This window comes from Mustela lutreola, chromosome 7 (genome assembly GCF_030435805.1).
Source record: "Mustela lutreola isolate mMusLut2 chromosome 7, mMusLut2.pri, whole genome shotgun sequence".
Taxonomy (NCBI): domain Eukaryota; kingdom Metazoa; phylum Chordata; class Mammalia; order Carnivora; family Mustelidae; genus Mustela; species Mustela lutreola.
The window spans coordinates 111714636-111735625 of NC_081296.1; the positions used below are offsets into that span (position 1 = coordinate 111714636).

The 20990-nt window shown below is 40.7% G+C and overlaps 1 protein-coding gene across 2 annotated transcripts in view; it reads right to left on the minus strand.

The window, feature by feature from the left end:
• Positions 1–602: 602 nt before the first annotated feature.
• ARMH4 (armadillo like helical domain containing 4) overlaps positions 603–20990 on the minus strand; it is a 120508-nt gene continuing 100120 nt past the window's right edge. For both annotated transcript variants that reach the window (XM_059182190.1, XM_059182192.1), the window contains exons 6-8: positions 8792–8823; positions 1624–1758; positions 603–1419 (exon numbers count right to left, since the gene is read on the minus strand). In XM_059182190.1, coding sequence (XP_059038173.1) covers positions 1351–1419; positions 1624–1758; positions 8792–8823 — 236 coding nt within the window. In that variant the 3' untranslated portion in view covers positions 603–1350. The remainder of the gene's footprint in view (positions 1420–1623; positions 1759–8791; positions 8824–20990) is intronic.

A 20990-nucleotide genomic window follows, 5' to 3' on the forward strand; every position in this document is an offset into this window, starting at 1 on the left:
TTTTGGATAATCATTTCTCTTCTCTCCTTCAGTTCTGTCTCCATTCAAATGGAAGAAAAATATATATATATATGTCCTACCCCATACAGTAGCTCTGAGGAATGACTGTGCAGCTCGCCTCCAATACAGTAGATCAGGTTCCAAGGGATGTGAACGAGTTCTCCATGTGTCAAGCGCTAAGGAGAGGGTTACCAGGAACCTTTAGTCTTCTATGAAATGAGCCAAGTCTTTACCTAAAAGTTCAACTCAAATATCAATATTCAAAAGATAGGGCAAGGACTTTCATTCCAAAAGAAATGTGAAATAATCTAGCATAGGCCAACATCCCCAAAAACGGGATGCCCTGAAAAAGGCTGGGACTCTGACCACTGAGGCCACATATACCACAGAACATCCATCTTCCCATTAAAGCCAACTAAGGACCAATGGTGGCTCCATCATTCCATGGCCAAGACCCCAGGAGTAGCAAAGCAAGGCTCTGAATAATTCACAATAGTGAATGGTAGACAGGAATGCTCTGAGAGCTTACCTACCTCATCTTCTTCTTGATTTCTTGCTTATTTCTTCTTGCAAAGTCAAATGATACACAAAAAGAACACCTCTTAGTGATAAACATGTAAGCATCTATTGATATGTCTGTCAGAGTCAATTACACTATCAAGAAAGCAAGTTTACATTAAGACCGAGAGTCCATTTAATGTGTTATTTCTGGTGCATTTTTTTTCCTGCCGTGAATGAGAATAAGATGGAAGATGCAAAATAATAAAACTGGAAGACAGGAGCATGGAATGCAAGATAGATACAAATTTACACATAACCCTAATGCACCGAGAGATCTTCTGGACAAGGAAGGTTTTGTTCCAACTTGCTGCTTGTTTTGATGAAAATGTACGATGTACCATGGCCCAGAAGCCTATAGCCTCCAATGGGCCCAACGCAGTCGTCATGAGCTATTCTCTGTTAGGATTTCGATTTCAGAGTCAACGTATGCCTTGGCAGCAATAATCATTATGCTTAGTGCAGGTAAACCAAGGAAAAGGCCCTTTGGAAAAATACAAAATATTTACCTAGCAACTCCTAGTGAACCACATGTGTGCTGCATACTGATGAGTGGTAGCCTATGTTTCTGGAAAATTCACTACGGAAGAAAAACAAACACGGCTCTATACAGTAAGGCTACAACATATGCCTATGCAGCTCAGGACAAAAGAAATCTACTACTGCCCGGCAGAAAACGAGCCCGGTGGCCTGACAGCCGTGATGTGGCAGGCTGACTTTCTTCTTTTGTCCCCAAAATAAACAATAAAATAATAAGACAAGTGAATATCCCAGGGAAACTTCCCGTCTGATTCAAAACTCATCTTCAGAGCTGTCGGCTAAGAGCATGACTCGGTCTTGCATGCTGTTGAATTCTCTCTGCTGGAGAAAGAGAAACACAAGAGCGTTAAGCCCTTTCTGCTGCAGAGCAAAACTGAAAAACAGGCCCCAGCGGCTGCTAAGGCAAACCACTGGGCGTGTCAATACCGTTCCTGCCTCATTAAGCCCCGTGTGCTTTATTAAGCAAATCAGCAAAGCAATGCATGTTCTGAAACGGCTGAGGTTTTGCTGTTGTGGTCTCCATACCTTTCTTTTATGCCTTTTGAAGCCGTTTCTCCTTCGGCGATTCATAACCTTAATGCTGTAGAGAGCTCCCAAGATGAACAGGGCACCGGCTATCCCGACCCCTACAGGAACCAGCATCCCAGACATGTAGCCAGCCTGCAGGGAAAAGGAGGCGTCCATTAGGAGGCTACATTGACCACAGCCCAGGGTTTCTCCTTTCTGCCGGATGGCAGCAGGCTTTTAATACCTGGAATTCTCCTACTTGCTTTGTCATAAAATAGCACCTGGAATAAAGGTACCTTTTAGGGAGAAAGCAAGAGAGAGAACAGTAGGACTATTTGGGGAAAATTCAAGTATTTAGAAGAAGTACTGAAATTAATCACCCAGACCTCGTGGCACCTAGAGCTGCTTGGTTATGCACATTTGTCAACATCAGGTTTTGGTGGCAGAAGAATAATTTGTATCAAAGATGGATGAAGCAAGCTTCTGAGAATGCCAAGACTATTAAAATACTATAAATCGGAAATATCAGCCAGAGACAAACTCCAAGGGGGGCGAGGGAGGGGCCTTGACATTGGTGGACTGCCATCTCACAATCTCAGCTGCCTTACAAAGAAAGGGAAGAGGAAGGATGCTCGGTGTTGGGGGCACAGGCAGAAAAGACAAGGAGGGGAGAGGGTATACACCTAAGGTGGGATTTATAGGAAAGGAGAAATCTGCCCAGTGGACAAGACCAAAGTTGGTGCTTGGGAGGGAATTCTGAGCATCCCCAGTCCCCAAAGTAAAGAAGGAACAGAGAAAGGTGCAAAGATCACTACCAGCAACAGTGGCACTTCCAAAAGAACCTGGAGGTGTCTGGTATCTGGTGTTGTCTCCAATGTCCCCAAGGTGTCTCTATGGATACATTGGTTCTAAGTGAGCACCATCATGTCTACACATCCCTCGGCTTAGGTGAGTAGCTCCAGATCTTCCCAAGCTCAGGGGAAGGCCATCATCCTAAAGGTGCTCCCTCCATCTTGGCCGATATGACACCTCGGGGACCACAGCATCATGTACTTACCTGGAGCCCTTTCACGGAGGAACATGACACTGGTTTGCCCTTGAAGAAGGCCTCTGCTAGAAGCCTACCCAGACAAAATACATAAAAAATTAAAATTTTTAGGTTTTAGAGGGTCATTATGCGGGGGTGGGGAGGAGCCCACGCGTCTGTTCATTTGTTTGACTATTTCTAAAATTTCTAATATAGGACAAACTATTTCAAGTACCTTTCAGAATGAGCCAAAATCTGAGAGGGACATAGAATAAAGTTTTTTTAAAAAGTGCTGAAGTGTGCAGACTGTGATGCTTTCCCAGCGTTTCCAAGAGTAAATCAGAGGATTACACGAGCCTTTCTACAATTGTAGCTCCCCCTCCGTGCATACACACAGCTCACTCACTGGTTCTGTTTTCCAGAGTCTTGTGTTAGGGCAGAACATGGAAATTTTTCCATTAATTTGAGAACAATAGCATTGTTCATCAGCATACTAAGTGTTTTTCTCCAAGAAACAAAGCCCAGTCACTTTTCAACAAATTAATATGCTTTGCAGAAACCTAAACTTTTTCTGAAGTTCTTCCAAATCTACTTAAGGGCTTATAAAACTGTAAATTTCCATTTGGGAAAATACTGGCCAAGGGCAAAGTCTTGGTACTCTCATAAGAGCTGTGAATATATTGCTTTAAAACCACCATTCCCAATACATGGAAACAAATGTACGTATTGAAATATGATCAACTTTAAGCCCCGTAGATTAGACTCGAAAGAGGTGTACATCAGAGGGTGATAACTTGAGCTGTCAGAAGTTTGGCTTGATCAAACTCTGTGTGGGTCTCCTTGTGCTGTGTAACTTCACCCCACACCCAAGAGCATGACTATTCCAACATGTGTCACTCTTTCTCATACTTCTTATTTACACATTTTAATTTCTAGTTTCTAGAGCTTTAATTGGGAGATGGAGAGGAGAAGTGAGTTGGGGGAAATTGGAGGGGGAGACAAACCATGAGAAACTGTGGACTCTAAGAAACAAACTGAGTTTCAGAGGGGAGGTGAGCCTGGGAGTTGGGTGAGCCTGGTGGTGGATATTGAGGAGGGCACATATTGCATGGAGCACTGGGTGAGATGCATAAACAATGAACTATGGATTACTAAAAAAAAAAATTAATTTAATTTAATTTTTTTAATCATGCAGATTTCACCAAAATTCAATTAATCTCTCTCTCCCCTCTTTTGTCCCCTCGTGAGTGTGCGCGCGCGCTGTGTTTGAAATTATGTTAAAAAATGTGATCCAAAAAAATAAAAATAAAAGATGCAATCCAAGTAACCTCTCTTCTTCCAATATGTATATATATTTTTAAAGATTTTATTTATTTGACAGAGAGAGATCACAAGTAGGCAGAGAGGCAGGCAGAGAGAGAGAGAGGAGGAAGCAGGCTCCCCGCTGAGCAGAGAGCCCGATGCGGGACTCGATCCCAGGACCCCAAGATCATGACCTGAGCCGAAGGCAGCGGCTTAACCCACTAAGCCACCCAGGCGCCCCCTTCCAATATATTTTAACCATTCTTCTTTCAACACTAATAGAGAATAGGCTCTTCTTTTAGAATTGACCATGACTTGGAGCACCTGAGTGGCTTAATCAGTTAAGTGTCTACCTTCAGCTCAGGTCATGATCCCAGGGTCCTGGGATCAAGCCCCAAGTCGGGCTCCCAGCTCAGTGGGGAGTCTCCTTATTCCTCTACCCCTCACCTCTCCCAATTCAGGCTCATGTGCTCTCTCTCATAAATAAATTAAATTTTTTTTAAAAGAATTTCCCATGACTTGTTTCCTACACAGATGAAAACAAATAAGACCCATGAACATATTTTCTAAGTTATAAACCCTGCCTAGTGCCTCTTCTCTGGTCAGAATCACTGGACGTTCAAGTACCTGCACAGATAACAGCCTGAGAAGGACATAGCTGCGCCTGTGTATACTCTGAGTGAGAATGCATAACTTGAGTCTCATCATGAGGAAACACACAATAAACCTAAAATTAAGACTATTCTATTTTTTTAAAGGACTATATTTTTTTGAAAGTCAGTGTCATGAAAGACAAAAGATGGCTATAAAAATGTTCAAGAGTATAGGAAAATAATGAATCATGACAACTAAATGTGTTACATGACCCTAGACTAGATCCTATACTGGAGAAGAAAAATGCTTTTAGAAAGGTATTTTGAGTTTGTTGAAAAAAACTGAAATATAGATGCCAGATTTGATAAAAATTACTGTATCAATGTTAAATGCACTCAAGCTGGAAACTGTACCATATCCACTAACAGAATATTCCCAATTGTAGGAAATACACACTAAAGCGTTTGGAGTAAAAGCACCATGGAATATGCAACTTATTCTCAAATAGTTCAGAATTTTAAAAAAAAAAAAAAAAAAAAAAAGGAGGCAGAGATGGGCAGACAGACCAGCAAATGATAAACAAAATGGGGTAAAATATTACAAACAAGTACATCTGGGTAAAAAGTATGGGGCATTCTTTGTACCTATTCTTATATCTTTTTTTTTTAATAAAAGTGAAAATAGTTCCAAATAAAAAAGTTTTGCATTTTTAAAGTAGATTATAAGTCAAAATATGACTAGATCTAGTTAATTTTAGTTTGTGTTAGTGTTGGGTTTTTGTTGGCTTTGTATTACATTCATGAGAAAGGTATCCTTCTCTCTTAGAATAATGTACTGGTTCAGAAACATCTGTTTTCAAGAAAAGTATAAGAAAACCTAACAATATGCTGTACTGTCTCAAGTCTGCTGAGTTAGGACAATGCCCTTACATTGCTTTGCAACAGTGGCTCTTAGACTTGAGCATCTATCAAAATTGCCAGCAAGACTTGTTGAAACAGACTGCTGGGCTCTGTTCGTAGAGTTTCTGACTCAGTAGGTATAGGGTGGGGCCCAAGAATTGCATTTCTAGCAAGTTCCCAGGTGATGCTGATGCTGCCGGTCCAGACCACACTTGAGATTCGGTGCTATGCAATATAGACTGGATCATCCTTTTTCTGGGTTATTTCCTAAAACTAGAAGAAACAGAATGATCTTGATGAAAAACAACAGGGTTGTTATGACCCAACTAAAGCTGCTATGCCTCTCAATTTTGAGAAGCATTTTAGATGTTGAAAAGACATACATACCAATGGGAAGCCAAGTCAGGATTGGCCTAACAAGCATGACTAACTTGGACTTTAAGATGGAAAGAAGAGTAATGATGGAGTGAGTACAGGGACTGACCCTCAGAGGCCAGTCACCTCTTCTTCCAGAGCAAGAACCTCCCATTTCAGCTGGGCTCAGAGTAACAATCACTGCTCCCCTGACTTCTGTGCAGCTGGCTGTGACCGTGTGATCTATTGCACTCAGATGAGAATACATTAGTGGCCGGTACAGCTTCCCAACATGCTCTTCAAGAGGGAAGCACAGCCTTCATCCCCCATGCTTTGAGAATGAGAGTGCCTTTAGCTTCCCTTTTAATAGGGAACAGGTGTCTTTGCCTTCCCATTTCCTCCATCCCCTGGCTAGAATTTGGACCTAGCTAAGCTGGAACTGCCATCCAGGACCTTTAGGTGACCTTGGGAATGAAGATGACAAACGGTAGAGCATCAAATATAAGGAGCCCGAGCCCCTGTCACAGTGTTGCTCCCCATTAATACTTGACTGCTACCTCCAGACTCATAAATGAGAGACAAACTTCTATCCTGGTTAAGCCAGTGTCATTGGGGTTCACGGTCATTCATAGCTGATCTTAATCCTCGCTTAAACCTAGCAGACAAAGAGGGAGAAACGGACTTCCTGCTGAGCAGGGAGCTGGACATGGGGCCTTGATCCCAGGACCCTGGGATCATGATCTGAGCCAAAGGCAGACGCTTAACCGAATGAAACACCCCGGCATTCCCAGAACTTTTTAGAACACTATTCTTTCTAGAGCCAAACTAACTTTGCAGAAATACCAATATTAGGTACAACTGAATAACACTAAACTGAGAAGATGTCCTGGTTGGCCAAAGAGCCAGTTAAATAAATATTTAGTTTCCAGTTCTAAGGGATTCTGTGACTTTCATTAAAGAGGCAATAGTTTTGCTCTCAAATCGTTTCTGAAGAAAATGACTAACAAGACTTTTATGGATGAGAGTCAACTAACTAGCTAGCTAAGGGGGTGGGGAGCACGAGAACAAGAAGAGGAAGATAAATATATGTACACACATACGTGTGTGTACACCTAGGAAGGCATGTCACATCTAAGTGTAGAATTTTTTAATCACATGGGAAGAGGGAATCTTGGAAAGATTATGGTGAATCCCTCCAAGAAAAAGTCAAAATATTAAGAAATAGGCATCAAATAAGACAAACACAGTTAGAATCTCTATTTTTTTAATTAAGACATACTGAAAAAAACACTCCAGAAGAGAGGGCTGGAAAATCTCAAAATAATCCAGAAAACTAAGGGTCACACATAAAATTATTTCTCTTGGTTAAAATGATAGCAAGAAGGTGCCAGGCCTTTGAGACAAGATAAGAAGGGTCTACAGAAAAAGAAAATACAGCCTTTCTATAAAGCTACACAGATTTTTTTTTTAATTGTGACAAAGCTATCTATAGATACAGATAAGAAATTTTGCAATATCCAACTTCAAAACTGGAGACATGCAAAAATTTATTCTCTTAAGGGTTTTCTGGTATACTTTTTTACATAGAAGGTAGTTTCTACAGAAACAATGATATATGGGTTCCTAAATTAATCTACCAAAGCCTATTTCCTTTTCATTGCATCCTATTTTCTCCTGAAACATGACAAGAAGCACTACTAATATACGTGTGTTCAGTTCTTAACTTTTGAGTTTTATTTCCCCCCAAATCCTGCTCAGTCCATCCAGTCATACCTCCCTTAGACAACTGGACCTGTTACAGATACCAAAATGGCCTCCAATAACCCCAAAATGCTTAAAATTTTTCAACATCCTTTTAATAAGTATGACCACAGAATGAGAAAAAAACATCTATGCTAAATTTTACTGAGAAGCACAAAGACAGTAATGAGACTTAATATAATCATACAATTTTCATTGTAATTTTCATCATAATTTATTCTTTAACAATAAGCTGCAGCAAAATAAATATTAGTCATCCAAATATGGGGAGAACTGACTCCAAATAATAAAAAAGAGACTGGAATACCATCAACAGAAGTATATGTTGGGACTGGTGATTTAAAGGTAACTCAATATGTGGTAGTTGAAAAGATTTCCATTCACTAAACCCCCAGTTAAATCTGAGCTGAGTTATAGTAATGAAATCTGACACAGGCTACAGCAAGGAATTCAGAATTCCATCAATATTTTTATGAGTAATTCCAGTTTAAAATTCTAAGGTAACCAAAAAATGTAAACTTGGAGAGTATTGAAAATAAAAAGAAAGTGAAAAATAGGAACTTGGAAGGAAGTTAATATGGTCAATCACAGACATGGATGGCAGAATTAATGCGTGAGAGAAATATTTTTCTATAGTTGCCCATTCCAGGCAAGTTAGCCCTTGCCACCCGGTATGTAGTAGCACTACATAAAAGCTGGTCTAAAGAGAGTGCTCAGGCGTCCAGGTGTTTTTACTCCAAACCACCCCCACTATGGTTTAAGGATGCTCTTTCCATCCCAAACTTTTATTCTTAACTCAAGTCCATCGATTTTTGCCTTTGGGTCAGAAGAATCAACGCCTTCCAAAATCCAAGGTATTTCTTCCTCATACAGGAGGATCAGGCTTACAAGAGCCTGGCATTGTGTTATTGAGCACTGGGACAAGAAATAGCCAGAAAAATTGGGATTACACTGCTGATCCCTAGAAGAAATTCCACTTTGAAATGTCAAGGAAATTTTCCAGCTGTCGTAGTAGATTATGCCTTCATAACAAGGCTGGTGCTCCAAAGAATAAGGTATCCCTTGTGTTATATAAGAAGGACCTGAAAGGGCAGGTCTTCCTTCTTGTTGGGTACCTGGATGTAGACTTGCATCTTTGCACAGATTACCAGATCAGAATGATGAATTAAGGCTCCATTACTCTGACAATCTTTTATGACAAAGCCATGCCCTTTAAGATAAATTCAAAGAAAGAAAATACTTCTCTTACCTTGTCTTTTAGTTTTTCCATCCAGCTTCTCACTAGGGGAAATAAGAGAATAAAACGTAAATATCCATCTTTTTACTTATATTTCATTGAGTTAATTTGAGAACTTACATTTCACGGTATTAAGTTAATTTGATGCACTGATTTTATTGTATGAAATACAGTGAAAGGGTCAACAGTATTAACATGACAGTAATAGTTTTGTTTTTATTCTTATTTGCTTAAAACTGCAATGGAGGGGTACCTGGGTAGCTCAGTGGGTTAAGCCACTGCCTTCAGCTCAGGTCATGATCTCAGGGTCCTGGGATCAAGTCCCACATTGGGCTCTCTGCTCAGCAGGGAGCCTGCTTCTCTCTCTCTCTCTCTCTCTCTCTCTCTCTCTGCCTGCCTCTCTGCCTACTTGTGATCTCTGTCAAATAAATAAATAAAATCTTTTTTAAAAAATTCAATGGAAAGCACAAACATACCTTCACATCATCATTAAATGAACAGAATATTTTTATTTGTTAAACGTATTTGTATTACTACTGAAGGCTTTGGGGGGGGCAGTTTGGGAAAGGAGACAGAAAATCACTTTTAAAGTATCAGCTTCATTCCCAACTCAAGCACCAGCAAATAAATAAATAAACTAATCAATTAATTTACTAATTAATTATCAAGTTCATTTCTTATCTGACATTTTCTCTTTAACGTTACTCATCTTTCCCAGTTTTTAAGCTCAGTGGGTATTCTGCACTCCAATCAACATCCCAGCAAAGTAAGTAGGACAGGGCAATGGGTGGGCCAGCACTGCTCGGCACTGGCTCCAAAGAGAAGCATTTGCATCCACAAAGGCAAAAAGAGGAATTATTTCTGAAATACATATAACTTGCAAACTGAATGATGCCATCACAATAAACCACTATAAAAATAAATCAATAAATAAAGGGAATAATCAAGTAACAGCTTAAAAAGCCACTGAAAAGGACTACATAAACCATAAAATGTTAAGTAGACCATTATTGCAACTATTTGGAAGTACATATGCCAAGAATAGAACAAATATCATTCAAAATGAAAACATGTGTGAGAAGGGCCATGGGTTTTTTTTTTCCTTCTTTATTCTTTCATTTAAATTTTAGTTCGTTAACATATAATGCAATATTGGTATCAGGAGTAGAATTCAATGATTCATCACTTACATCACCCTTGGCTCATCACAACAAGTGCCTTCTTGAATACCCATCACCCATCTAGCCCATCCCTCACCCACCTCCCTCCATCAAGCCTCAGTTTGTTCTGTATCAATAAGAGTCTCTTATGGTTTGGGATGCCTGGGTGGCTCAGTCACTTAAGTGTTCAACTCTTGATTTTGGCTCAGGCCATGGTCTCAGGGTCATGAGATCAAGCCCTGAGTTGTCTCCATGCTAAGCATGGAGCCTGCTTAAGATTCTCTCCTTTCCCTCTGCCCATCCCACTCTCTCACTCTAAAAAAAATAATAAAATAAAAATTTTTTTAAAAAAGAGTCTCATGGTTTGTATGGCCATATTAAGAATAGTTTGAAGTATGTAATGGGGTTCTTCATCCTTAATTGATTTTTAAAGTTATAATAATGATTCAACATTGAATAAAAATTCTATTTTGAAAAGCATGGAAAAGGAGAAAAGAAGACAAATATTATCAAAGATTAGTAACCCAACAAAAACCTTTCAAGATTTCCTTAAATTTCCTTTCCTCTCCAGCAGTTTCAACAGATAGGAAGGAAGAACACAGAGTGGCAGACTGAGAAACAGGTCCCAAAAGGAACAGACAAGGGATTGGCAGACTTTTCTTGTAAAAAGCCAAACAGTAAAATTTAAAGCTTTGAGGGCCATACAATCTCTGTCACAACTACTCAACCCTACTGTGGCAATATGAAAGCACTCAGAGACTGTACATAAATCAATGGGTTTGGGTATATTCTAATAAATGTTACTTATGGACACTGACCTTTGAATTTCATGTAATTTTCATAGCTCACAAATGCCTTTCTTTTTATTTCTTTGGACCATATCAAAATATAAAAGACATTCCTTGCTCATGGGCCATACAAAAATGGTTAGCGGGCCAGACTGGTCCATCAGTCACAAAGTGCTGACTCCCTGGCACAGACACACTTTGCCCAAGAAGTTGGTGTCTCCATTTATAGTCTGATTCTAGTAATAGAATACCTGACACGTGTGATTCCAGCCCACATGTACACATGGTTTGGCCCCTGACAGAGAAGGTTCAAATCTACCTCATCATTTGATCAACAAACCAAAAACAAACATGAAAATGAGGGAAGATTATACTCCAGGAAAAGATGGGGAAACAGACTCAGAGAAGCTAAGAGACTTGCCCACAGTTAATCAGGGAGTAAAGAGTCACTGGAATTCCAACTATCTGTTTTAACAACCTACAGCAATAAGACTTCATAACTACCCATTTATTTTGGTGATACCTCCCACTCTCCTACTCTCTCAGGCTGAAAATGTGGAACTACCTTCCTTGCACTCTTCTAGCAGCTTCAGTCCCTGGTTTCAATCTCTCATGTCAAGATCTTGGCAAAACCACTCAGCTTTGTCCTTCCTTCAACACTCCTTCTGTCTCCACTGGGATTCAGGCAAAGATGGTGGTATACAATAGGACATGATCAGTCATGGGAAGGCCAATAGAAGAAAGGGCAGAAACCTTAGAAATGAGGCTAAGGATTAGCACCTCCCAGGAGAAGTGAAGCCAACCAGTGATTTGCTGAGCAACTTTGGAGAAATTAATGGAACTCTGGAACCCTCAATTTCCTCATATGTAAAATGACCATGGTAACACCTGTCTTGCAAGATTGTTGTAAAGATTGGAAATAAGATGTGCCACATGTCTAGGACAGTACTTGGTGCGGAGATATAAGAAAACAAAAACAAGAAACCTGGCACAGGAGGAGAGAAACAAAGACAAGTAATCATGAATATTTCAACATATCTCAACTAAGCCCAAGATATAAACTGAAATTCAAGCAAGAGAATGCTTAGAGGGCGCCTGGGTGGCTCAGTGGGTTAAGCCACTGCCTTCGGCTCAGGTCATGATCTCAGGGTCCTGGGATCGAGTCCCGAATCGGGCTCTCTGCTCAGCAGGGAGCCTGCTTCCCCCTCTCTCTCTCTCTGCCTGCCTCTATGCCTACTTGTGATCTCTCTGTCAAATAAATAAATAAAATCTTTAAGAAAAAAAAAAAAGAGAATGCTTAGAACTCATTGATTCATTCAACAAATACTTATTATGCACACTGTGTTGGCCAGGCACTGTGCTCTACACTGGGGTCAGCAGAAGGTATGGGGCCTAATTCCAGTGAGGAAAGGAAGAGGCCATCAGATCTATGAGGAGTGAATAATAAGCAGCACTGCAGGCACCAAGCAAGAAAGCCAATTATTGGGCCCAAGGCAGAATGCCAGCCTGTGAAGTGAGAGGTTCAAAATCAGGAAATAGGATGGATATTATATAAAAAGTTAAACAAAATCGAGGTGAAAATGGGAAAAGGTGAGCACTTTGTGGAAGGGATAAAAAGGGCCAGATGACCACCTGTAGATGGCAGGGTAAGGGCAGCTCACAGAAGAGGCAAAGGAGGCACAGATCCAGCCAGAGTCTAAGGCACCAACAGGCGTTTGAACTATAGGAAGTTTACTGTCAGGAGAAATGATTTAGGGGCATCTGGGTGGCTCAGTTGGTTGAGCAACTGTCTTTGGTTCAGGTCATCATCCTGGAGTCCTGGGATCAAGTCCCACACTGGGCTCCCTGCTCAGTGGAGAGTCATCTCTCTCTCTCCCCCCAGCCCCACCCCTGTACTTGTTCTCTCTCTCTTTCTCTCTTTCTCAAGTAAATAAATAAAATATTTAAAAAGAGAGAGAGAGAAATGGTTTAGGGGTGCGTGGGTGGCTCAGTCGGTTGGGTGTTGGACTCTTAATTTCAGCTCAGGTCATGAACACAGGATCATGGACTAGAGTCCTGCATGGGGCTCCACGCTCAGTGGGGAGTCTGCTTCCTCCTTCCTCTCCCTCTTCCCCTCCCCAGCTCACATGTGTGCACACTGGCTCATCAAATAAACCTAAGAAACAAAAAAATAGAAACAGTTAAACTTACGACTTATCAAACCAGGTGTCACCAGTAAATTGTCTCTATCTTATGTTCTTAGAGTAAATTTCAGAGTCCTTCTTTGGATAATTCTCTAAGGCAATACTTTTCCACTGGGGAAGGCAACTCAGCACATCAGAACAGGATGGACATCTGCATACAGGGAGTTTGAAAGAGCACATTCAATGGGTCTGAATCTTTGGTATTAAAAACTACAAAAAAGAAAGCTGGGCAAAATCTTCTCAGTGAGTTAGATCGGTGATGCACAGAAGATAATGGGACAGCATTTGGGGAGCCTGGCTCTAGAAGGGTTGAGAAAGCACTGTTTCTCAAATTTCTTTTAAATAGGCAAGCTTGGTTGTTTTTCTCCAACAAAGATCAGGAGACCCCTGAGATTATTACACCTTGTGCTTCTCAGGCATCTGCTAGATTCTTTCACCTGCTTTTGGACACTCAGGTGCTTAGTAAATATTTCTTCTTTCTTTCAATGAATATATATTGCTTTTAAGTGAGTTCATAATTTTTGAGTAAGCTTGATTCTTTTTTCATGAGGATTCTATAAACTGTTTTCAACAAAATGTTTGAGGCAGGTCAAAATAAATTTTACACAATGATCATTTTAAAACTTCAGGAATAAAAATTGATAAAGGAATGCAAAAGGAAGACAAGAAAAAAATAAGAAAAAAAGAAAAGATTGTAAAGAGGAGAATCAGCACTGTAATTTTTCAAAAACAGAAACATCACACTGATGAGAGGGGTATGAACTGATACAACTTTTCAGAGATATGAGAAGGGATTTATAATCTATCTTAAAAGTTTTTTAAAGGTTTAATTTTTTAAAAGATTTTATTTATCCATTTGACAGACAGAGATCACAAGTAGGCACAGAGGCAGGCAGAGAGAGACGGGGAAGCAGGCTCCTCGCAGAGCATAGAACCCGATGTGGGGCTCGATCCCAGCACCCTGAGATCATGACCTGAGCCGAAGGCAGAGGCTTTAACCCACTGAGCCACCCAGTTGTCCCAAGGTTTAATGTTTTTTTAATCCAAAGTTCCAGTTGTAAGAGAAATGTATCTTCATTAATCATAGATATGCACAAAAATTTTTATTAAATGCCATTTACTGTAATGTTATTTGTAATGGAAAAGAACATGTAAATAACATCAATATCCAACCAAAGATGATTGGTTTAAATACTCAAGGGAAAACAATACCTTAGGTTACATCTACAGAGTGGTATATTGTACAAAAGTTTAAATTATTTCAAGAAAAATACTTAATATGTTAAAATGAAAAAATAGGGTATATATAACATGAGCTCAAGTTTGTGGATAAAAATGTTATGTATATAATTGGGGTAACATACTTTTAAGTGTTAACTAAATTAATAGGTTGTAAAATTATGGGTGATTTTCTTTTCTTCCCTGTATTTTTAGAATTTTCCAAAGTATTTATAATTTCTTACTGCTTTTAAAATAAAAGAACCCCAGAAAACTCTATAAACCCTTGCAAATGGATTAATGGTGGATTGCTGACAGTGAGGAACACAAGGACTTAGGACCCTTCCATTTGGATAATTCCTTAGCCCACAGCTATTGATTCATTCTAATCCCACTGATTCTGGTTTGTTTCCTTTCTTGAAATTTTATATAATGCAAGTCTAAAAGCACAGAAATATAATGAGGCCTTCTTCTAGCAAGCAGAAGGTACAAAGAAAACAGAACATGGATTGTTAAAAACAGGTTTTCCCTGAAGATATTTGGAAATGATAAATTTCCAATATTAAGGATTAATATCCTAAATGTACAAAGAACTTACACAACTCAACACCACAAAAACCCAAATAGTCCAATGAAAAGGAGGCAGAAGACCTGAATAGACATTTTTCCAAAAAGGACATTCAAGTGGCAAACAGATACATAAAAAGATGCTCAACATCACTCATCATCAGAGAAATGCAATGAGATATCACCTCCTACTTGTCAGAATGACTAGAATAAAAAAAAGATAAGAAATAACAAGTGTTGGCAAGGATGTGGAGAAAAAGGAACCCTTGTGCCCTGTTGGTGGGAATGTAAATTGGCATAATAACTATGGAAAACAGTATGGAGACTCCTCGAAAAACTGAAAAGAGAAATTCCATATGCTCCAGTAATTCCACTACCGGTTATTTACTCAAAGAAAACAAAAATACTAATTTGGAAAGATATATGCACCCCTATGTTTATTGCAGCATTATATACTATAGCAAGATACTGAAGCAGCCCAACCATCCACCACTGAGGAATGGATCAGGAAGATGTGGTACACACATACATAATGGAATATTACTCAGCCATAAAAAAGGATGAGTCTTGCCATTTGCAACAACATGGATGGACCTAAAGGTAGTATGCTAAGTTGAAATAAGTCAGATGATAAATATTATATCAACTCACCTATCTGTAGAATCTAGAAAACAAAACAAACAATTGAACGAACAAACGGCAAAAGCAGACCTGTAAACACACAGTACAAACTGATTCTGATGGTTGCCCTAAAGGAAAGGGGTGAGAGGTTGGGCAAAATAGGTGAAAGAGAGTGGGATGATACAGGCTTCCAAGCTGTGGAATAAGTAAGTCCTTGGGGTAGAAGGTATAGCATAGGGAATACAGTCAATGTTACTATAATAGTATTTGTTGTATGGTGACAGATGACCTCTTATACTTGTGGTGAGCATAGAATAATGTATAGACTTGTTAAATCACCAGATTGTACACCTGAAACGAATGTAACATTGTGAGTCAACCAGACTTCAGTTTAAAAAAATAAATAAATAAGGCAGTTTTCTCCGTCCTGCTCACTAGTGCCCTCTTATGTATAGGATCCCAGGCTGAGCAATTTGCCCTCTCCTAGTATACCCCCTAGAAAAAAGAGAAGAGGGAGAGAGTAAAGAAGAAACTGCAGATAAAATAACATTTCCATGTGTCCTATCAAATGTAAGGATGGTTGGTTTCTAATACGCCATGGCTGTAAAGTATCCCAACTGTTTATTTAGGAGGGTATCTTTAATTTCCTTTTATTTCCAACAACAAACTTTTAGTGGCTACATTTATACCAGATGTACCCATAAATTCTCCTTCACTAAAGAGGAAAGGGATGGGAACCAGAGGAGACTCAGGATTTGTCTGGGTTAATAGTTAAGATTTGTTGGACATCTCACTAAAGTTTACAAGGTAGGTATTGTCATCCCCCATTTTACAGATAAGGAAAATGAAGCTTAAATAAAACGTCCAAAGTCACACAGCTATAAAGTGGCTGAGCCGGAATTTGAACCCAGGCCCTTATGGCTAAAGTAGATGCCTATTCAGTATGCCAGTGGGTTGCTTTGGGGTGGGGTGCGAGTGGGGGGGCTAGCATGGCCATCTCCCAGCACACACTAGGGCTATTTCTTTTCTGGAGATGAAGACATACCCAAATTGGAGTATCACCTATCTGTTAACTCTGGCTCACTCTTTCTCTATTTTCTCCTCCCGGTCTCCTCTCTCTGACTAATGTCCTGTTCCCTCTTCCTCTAGGTGTACCTCCCTCCAACTCTGTCCCTTACTCTGTGGTTTGTCTCTCTTTTCATTCCCCTTTTTCTCTTTTTTTTTCAGGCTCTGTGTGTGTATATGATTCTCTTGCTTTTTTGTATATAACCCACTGAGGAAATGTGGCTCTAGAAACCATCCTCAATCAATGAGGGCCATGACTTGGTGGGTATATTAGTCCCCAGCTGCAGCTATCATGAATTCAATGGCCTAAAATGGTCAGAAATCCAAAATCAGCCTCAATGGCTAAAGTCAAGGTGTTGGCAGGGCTGACACGTTTCCTTGCTTTTTCTAGCTTCTAGAGGCTGTCTGCAGTCCTTGGTGCATGGCCTCCCCCTCCATCTTCTTCTTTTTTTTTTTTTTTAAGATTTTATTTATTTATTTGACAGACAGAGATCATACGTAGGCAGGCAGAGAGGCAGTCAGAGAGAGAGAGAGGAGGAAGCAGGCTCCCACTGAGCAGAGAGCCCGATGCGGGGCTTGATCCCAGGACCCTGAGATCATGACCTGAGCCGAAGGCAGAGGCTTTAACCCACTGAGCCACCCAGGCGCCCCTCCCCCTCCATCTTCAAAGCCAACAGCCCAACACTTCAAATCTCCTCTCTCTAAACTCTGCTTCCTTCATCATAGTTTCTTCTCTGACTCAGCCCCTCCTAATTCTCTCTTAGGAGGAGGACTCTTGTGATAATCTCCCCATTTCTAGGTCCTTAACTCAATCACATCTGCACCTTTGTAAGGCTCACATCTTACCCTTTGTAAGGCAATATATTTGCAGGTTCTGGGTTTTAGGATGTGAACATCTTGGGAGGGAGCATTAGTCTCCCTCCCAGGTAAATTCCCCAATCTCAACCCTGAGGATTGCCCCACACAGCTTCTCTGACATTCCCCAAGAGCAAGTAGCTTCAGGAATAATCCCCTCATTCACACCTGCTTTGCTGGCTCTCCAACTACCCTGCCTCGCTTCCTCACTCCCTTGCCATACTTCCTGGGGTTCCTTCCCAAAAAACCCCCTGCGCCCCAATGCAGGCTCAGGGTGTGCCTTTATGGAGAACTCAAACTAAGACACTAGTCCAGTTCTGCCACCACACAGGAAGTCCTGCCCTGTGCCCGACCAACTTCATTTATTTTGTACATGAAAACAAACTCTTAGAATGAACAGAAGTTAGGCGCAAGGAAGAAAGGCAAGCTGGCCAAGTTCAAGGCAGACGCTGTCTCCACTGATCTAAACTAATTCTAAATGAAGGGCTTCAGGCTACCCAGATTTATAAGATATACCCATTCCCTAAAGTTTGAGTGAGACGTACTTCATAGCTAGTTCCACTTAGTTCACATTTGACTTTGAAAGGGTTATACATGCCTCTTTAATAGTGAAATTTTCAATATCATAGGGTGGGAAACTTTATTTGTATGCTAATCAATGAAAAGAGAAATGTATATTCCACCTGAATAAAAAATGCAGTATCAGCACATGGTGCTTTGCTCAAAGCACATGTAACTAAAGTTCAATTAGTGTTTCTACAGTGTCAAGAAATGAATGGACAGCAGCTCTCTTTCCTCCTTGTTATTTAACCATAAGTGCCCCTTCCAGCCTAAGAAACAGCAAAGCTTTTTTTTCCAACTTACATAACACCATTAAGGATAATTAAACTTACTAAGTTTTCAATATTGTCTTCATGTTTTTCCAAAACTCTTAAGTTTTTTCAGCACCAAATTATTCTCTAATGATGCTAAATTTACCTGTTTTAAACATCACAGAGAAACTCTATCTATAATCATTTGCTCTTCACATAATTACAGAACAGAAAGATTCCAATGACTAGGATGACGTACTGCTTTGCTTGCATAGGGCTAAGTGAGCAGCAATCATGCAGCTAAGAAGCAATTAATTCTGCAGGCACCTCGCTGAGATTTAGAGAGAAGGGTATAACGAGCCCAAAGACCCTAATCTCTACTTTCAAGTAACATTAAGCATGCCCTTAGCTAACTGCAAGCTAAGGAACTTACTAGATACCTAGTGGGAGGATGCAAAGAGAATGTCTTGTAATCATCTACACGTCTTGCCAGGGTCATTTAGGAACACTAACCGTACTGATCAACTCTACACCGTATAGTTACCAGCTCCAGTGAGGAAAAGGCTATTAAGAACTTCATCCATATGGAAATCTATGATGCATAAATGAAGAAGAAAGCATCCCTCCAGGTGTGTTTTGTTGTTGTTTTTTCCCCCCAAAAGAGAAGTATGATATACAAATTGCTCAGGAAGGAAAAAACACCTGTCTATGCCCTTCCTCTACACCTGATTAAGAAGGAACAAGAAAATCACTGTGCTTTGTGCAACATTCCCTTGAAAGTTCTGCTGAGCACGGAGGCCTCTGACCTTCTACCACTGCACAGTATCAAGTCCACGCTCAGGGCACCTGCAATTCTCTCCAGCTCATTCTTACTCCTCTTTGTTCATATTTGTACTCTCCAATTTTATATGCCACTGGTGGAAAAAAATTGTTCAGCCTTCCTACGTAACTTCCAATAGAAAGCTGACTGCTTCCTGAAGTGCAGTCTCATCAGACTCCCAGAGCAAAGTCAAGTTTGTGTGTGTGCCGCTTGCCAGAGCCACTGAATCCGGAATGTCCCATCTCAGGGTAGATGTGAGGCACTAGTCACCACAGGGTCCCATCAGCCCCGACTGCAGTCCCCTATTCTACGTCTCACGGAACGTGACAGCCTACTGTAGCGTCATGACAAGGTCCCCACATACCCCTCTCCTTCATGTAAATTTTGAAACTTCCATGGATGAAAGCTACAGCTTGAATGAACAGTGAGCCAAAGAGAAGACCAGCCAGGGAAAAGCTGAAGTCTCCTACTTGTGGAGGTGCAAGCCTGGTTCTGCACCAACAGCAAGAAGCTTCCGCTTTCTGAGTGTGGCAGCTCCGCCATCAGATAGAGTCGATTAGACCTGGGGACCTGAATAAGTACTAAAGTGGTTTGCAAGGCAGCTTCAAGGTTTGTTTCCGAAAGTTCCACTTACCAGTTCACAATGCGTCACTCGTCGCAATAATGGGCAAATACCAAGCAGCGCTCTCGAGAGAAATGAAGCCAAATCTTTGTTTAAGAGCACCTGAGCACCACACTTAATACACTGAAAGGCAGAGCTTTTCTTCCATCTGAATGGATTACTTAGAAAGAAAGTTGCCCTGAGCTCTTGATCCTTAGGAAAAAACCTACAGGTCTGGGCAGACCGCTCTAGGACAGACAGCAGGTGAACAACCTCGGTCTCTACCTTTGCTCCCTCTAAATCCCATATGCAAACTTTGCACATGCTCCCTGGAGCAGCTGTTCCAACTATACACGGAAACTTTTTATTAAGGCAGCAGACCCAATCTCCAAGGCCTCATTCTTTAATCATTTCAGTCATACTTCTATTTGGCCAGGTTCTTGAGATTCTTTTTTTTTTTTTTTAAGATTTTATTTATTTATTTGACAGACAGAGATCACAAGTAGACAGAGAGGCAGGCAGAGAGAGAGGGAGAAGCAGGCTCCCCGCTGAGCAGAGAGCCCAATGTGGGGCTCGATCCCAGGACCCCGGGATCATGACCTGAGCCCAAGGCAGAGGCTTTAACCCACTGAGCCACCCAGGTGCCCCAAGTTCTTGAGATTCTACCCCTCCTGTCCATCACCTGTACTTCCTTTCCCTCATTCTGGAACATATCCTCATGTGATCTGAGATTTTTCACGTGAACTCATTTTTCACCGGGGGCTGTTTTTCCCTAGGAATCTCGTCCACCCTGCATTGCGGAAGTGTCCCTACAGAGGGCCAGTTTCTTATTGCTTATGCCAAGGGCCTCAGGGGTTTCACCCACCCACCCGGAACAGGGTTGCACATTAATTTCTCAGTTATAGGTTCTTGAAGGATGGAGGCAGCCCTGGGACTTCGGTGTCATTTTTCTCTCCCCCTCAGAGTCCAAGGAAAAGAGCTATGTATAGGGTATTTTTCTAGACCCCTTTTCACCAGGGAGGCACTTTTTTTTCCCCAGAATGCTTTCTTTTTTTTTTTTTTATTATGTTCAGTCATCCACTTTATAGTACATCATTAGTTTTTGATGTAGTGTTCAATGATTCATTAGTTGTGTATATCTAGAATGCTTTCTTATGCAAAGGCTTGAATTCCTGCACCCCGCACCAGCCCAAGGCCGCTGTCTATTGGCCCCACATTGGTGTCGAACTCCACCCCTCACCTCAACTTCTGTATGTGGTTCCTGGTTCCCCTAAGGTTCCATAGTTTCTCTGCTCGGACCTCAAGGTGCTGCCTATGGTGACAATGGCTTTCCTTTTGCTCTCAGTTGTGTATTTTAAATTCTTATTTTATTTTATGCAGACTTCCCTGTCTGATGCTGCTGGGACTGGAAATGCAGACCAACTTCTAATCAGGTGTTTTCGGTTTTTTATTTATCGAGGGAAAATTCACAAACCTAAAATCAACCATTTTAACATATACACTTCAGCACATTTAGCACGT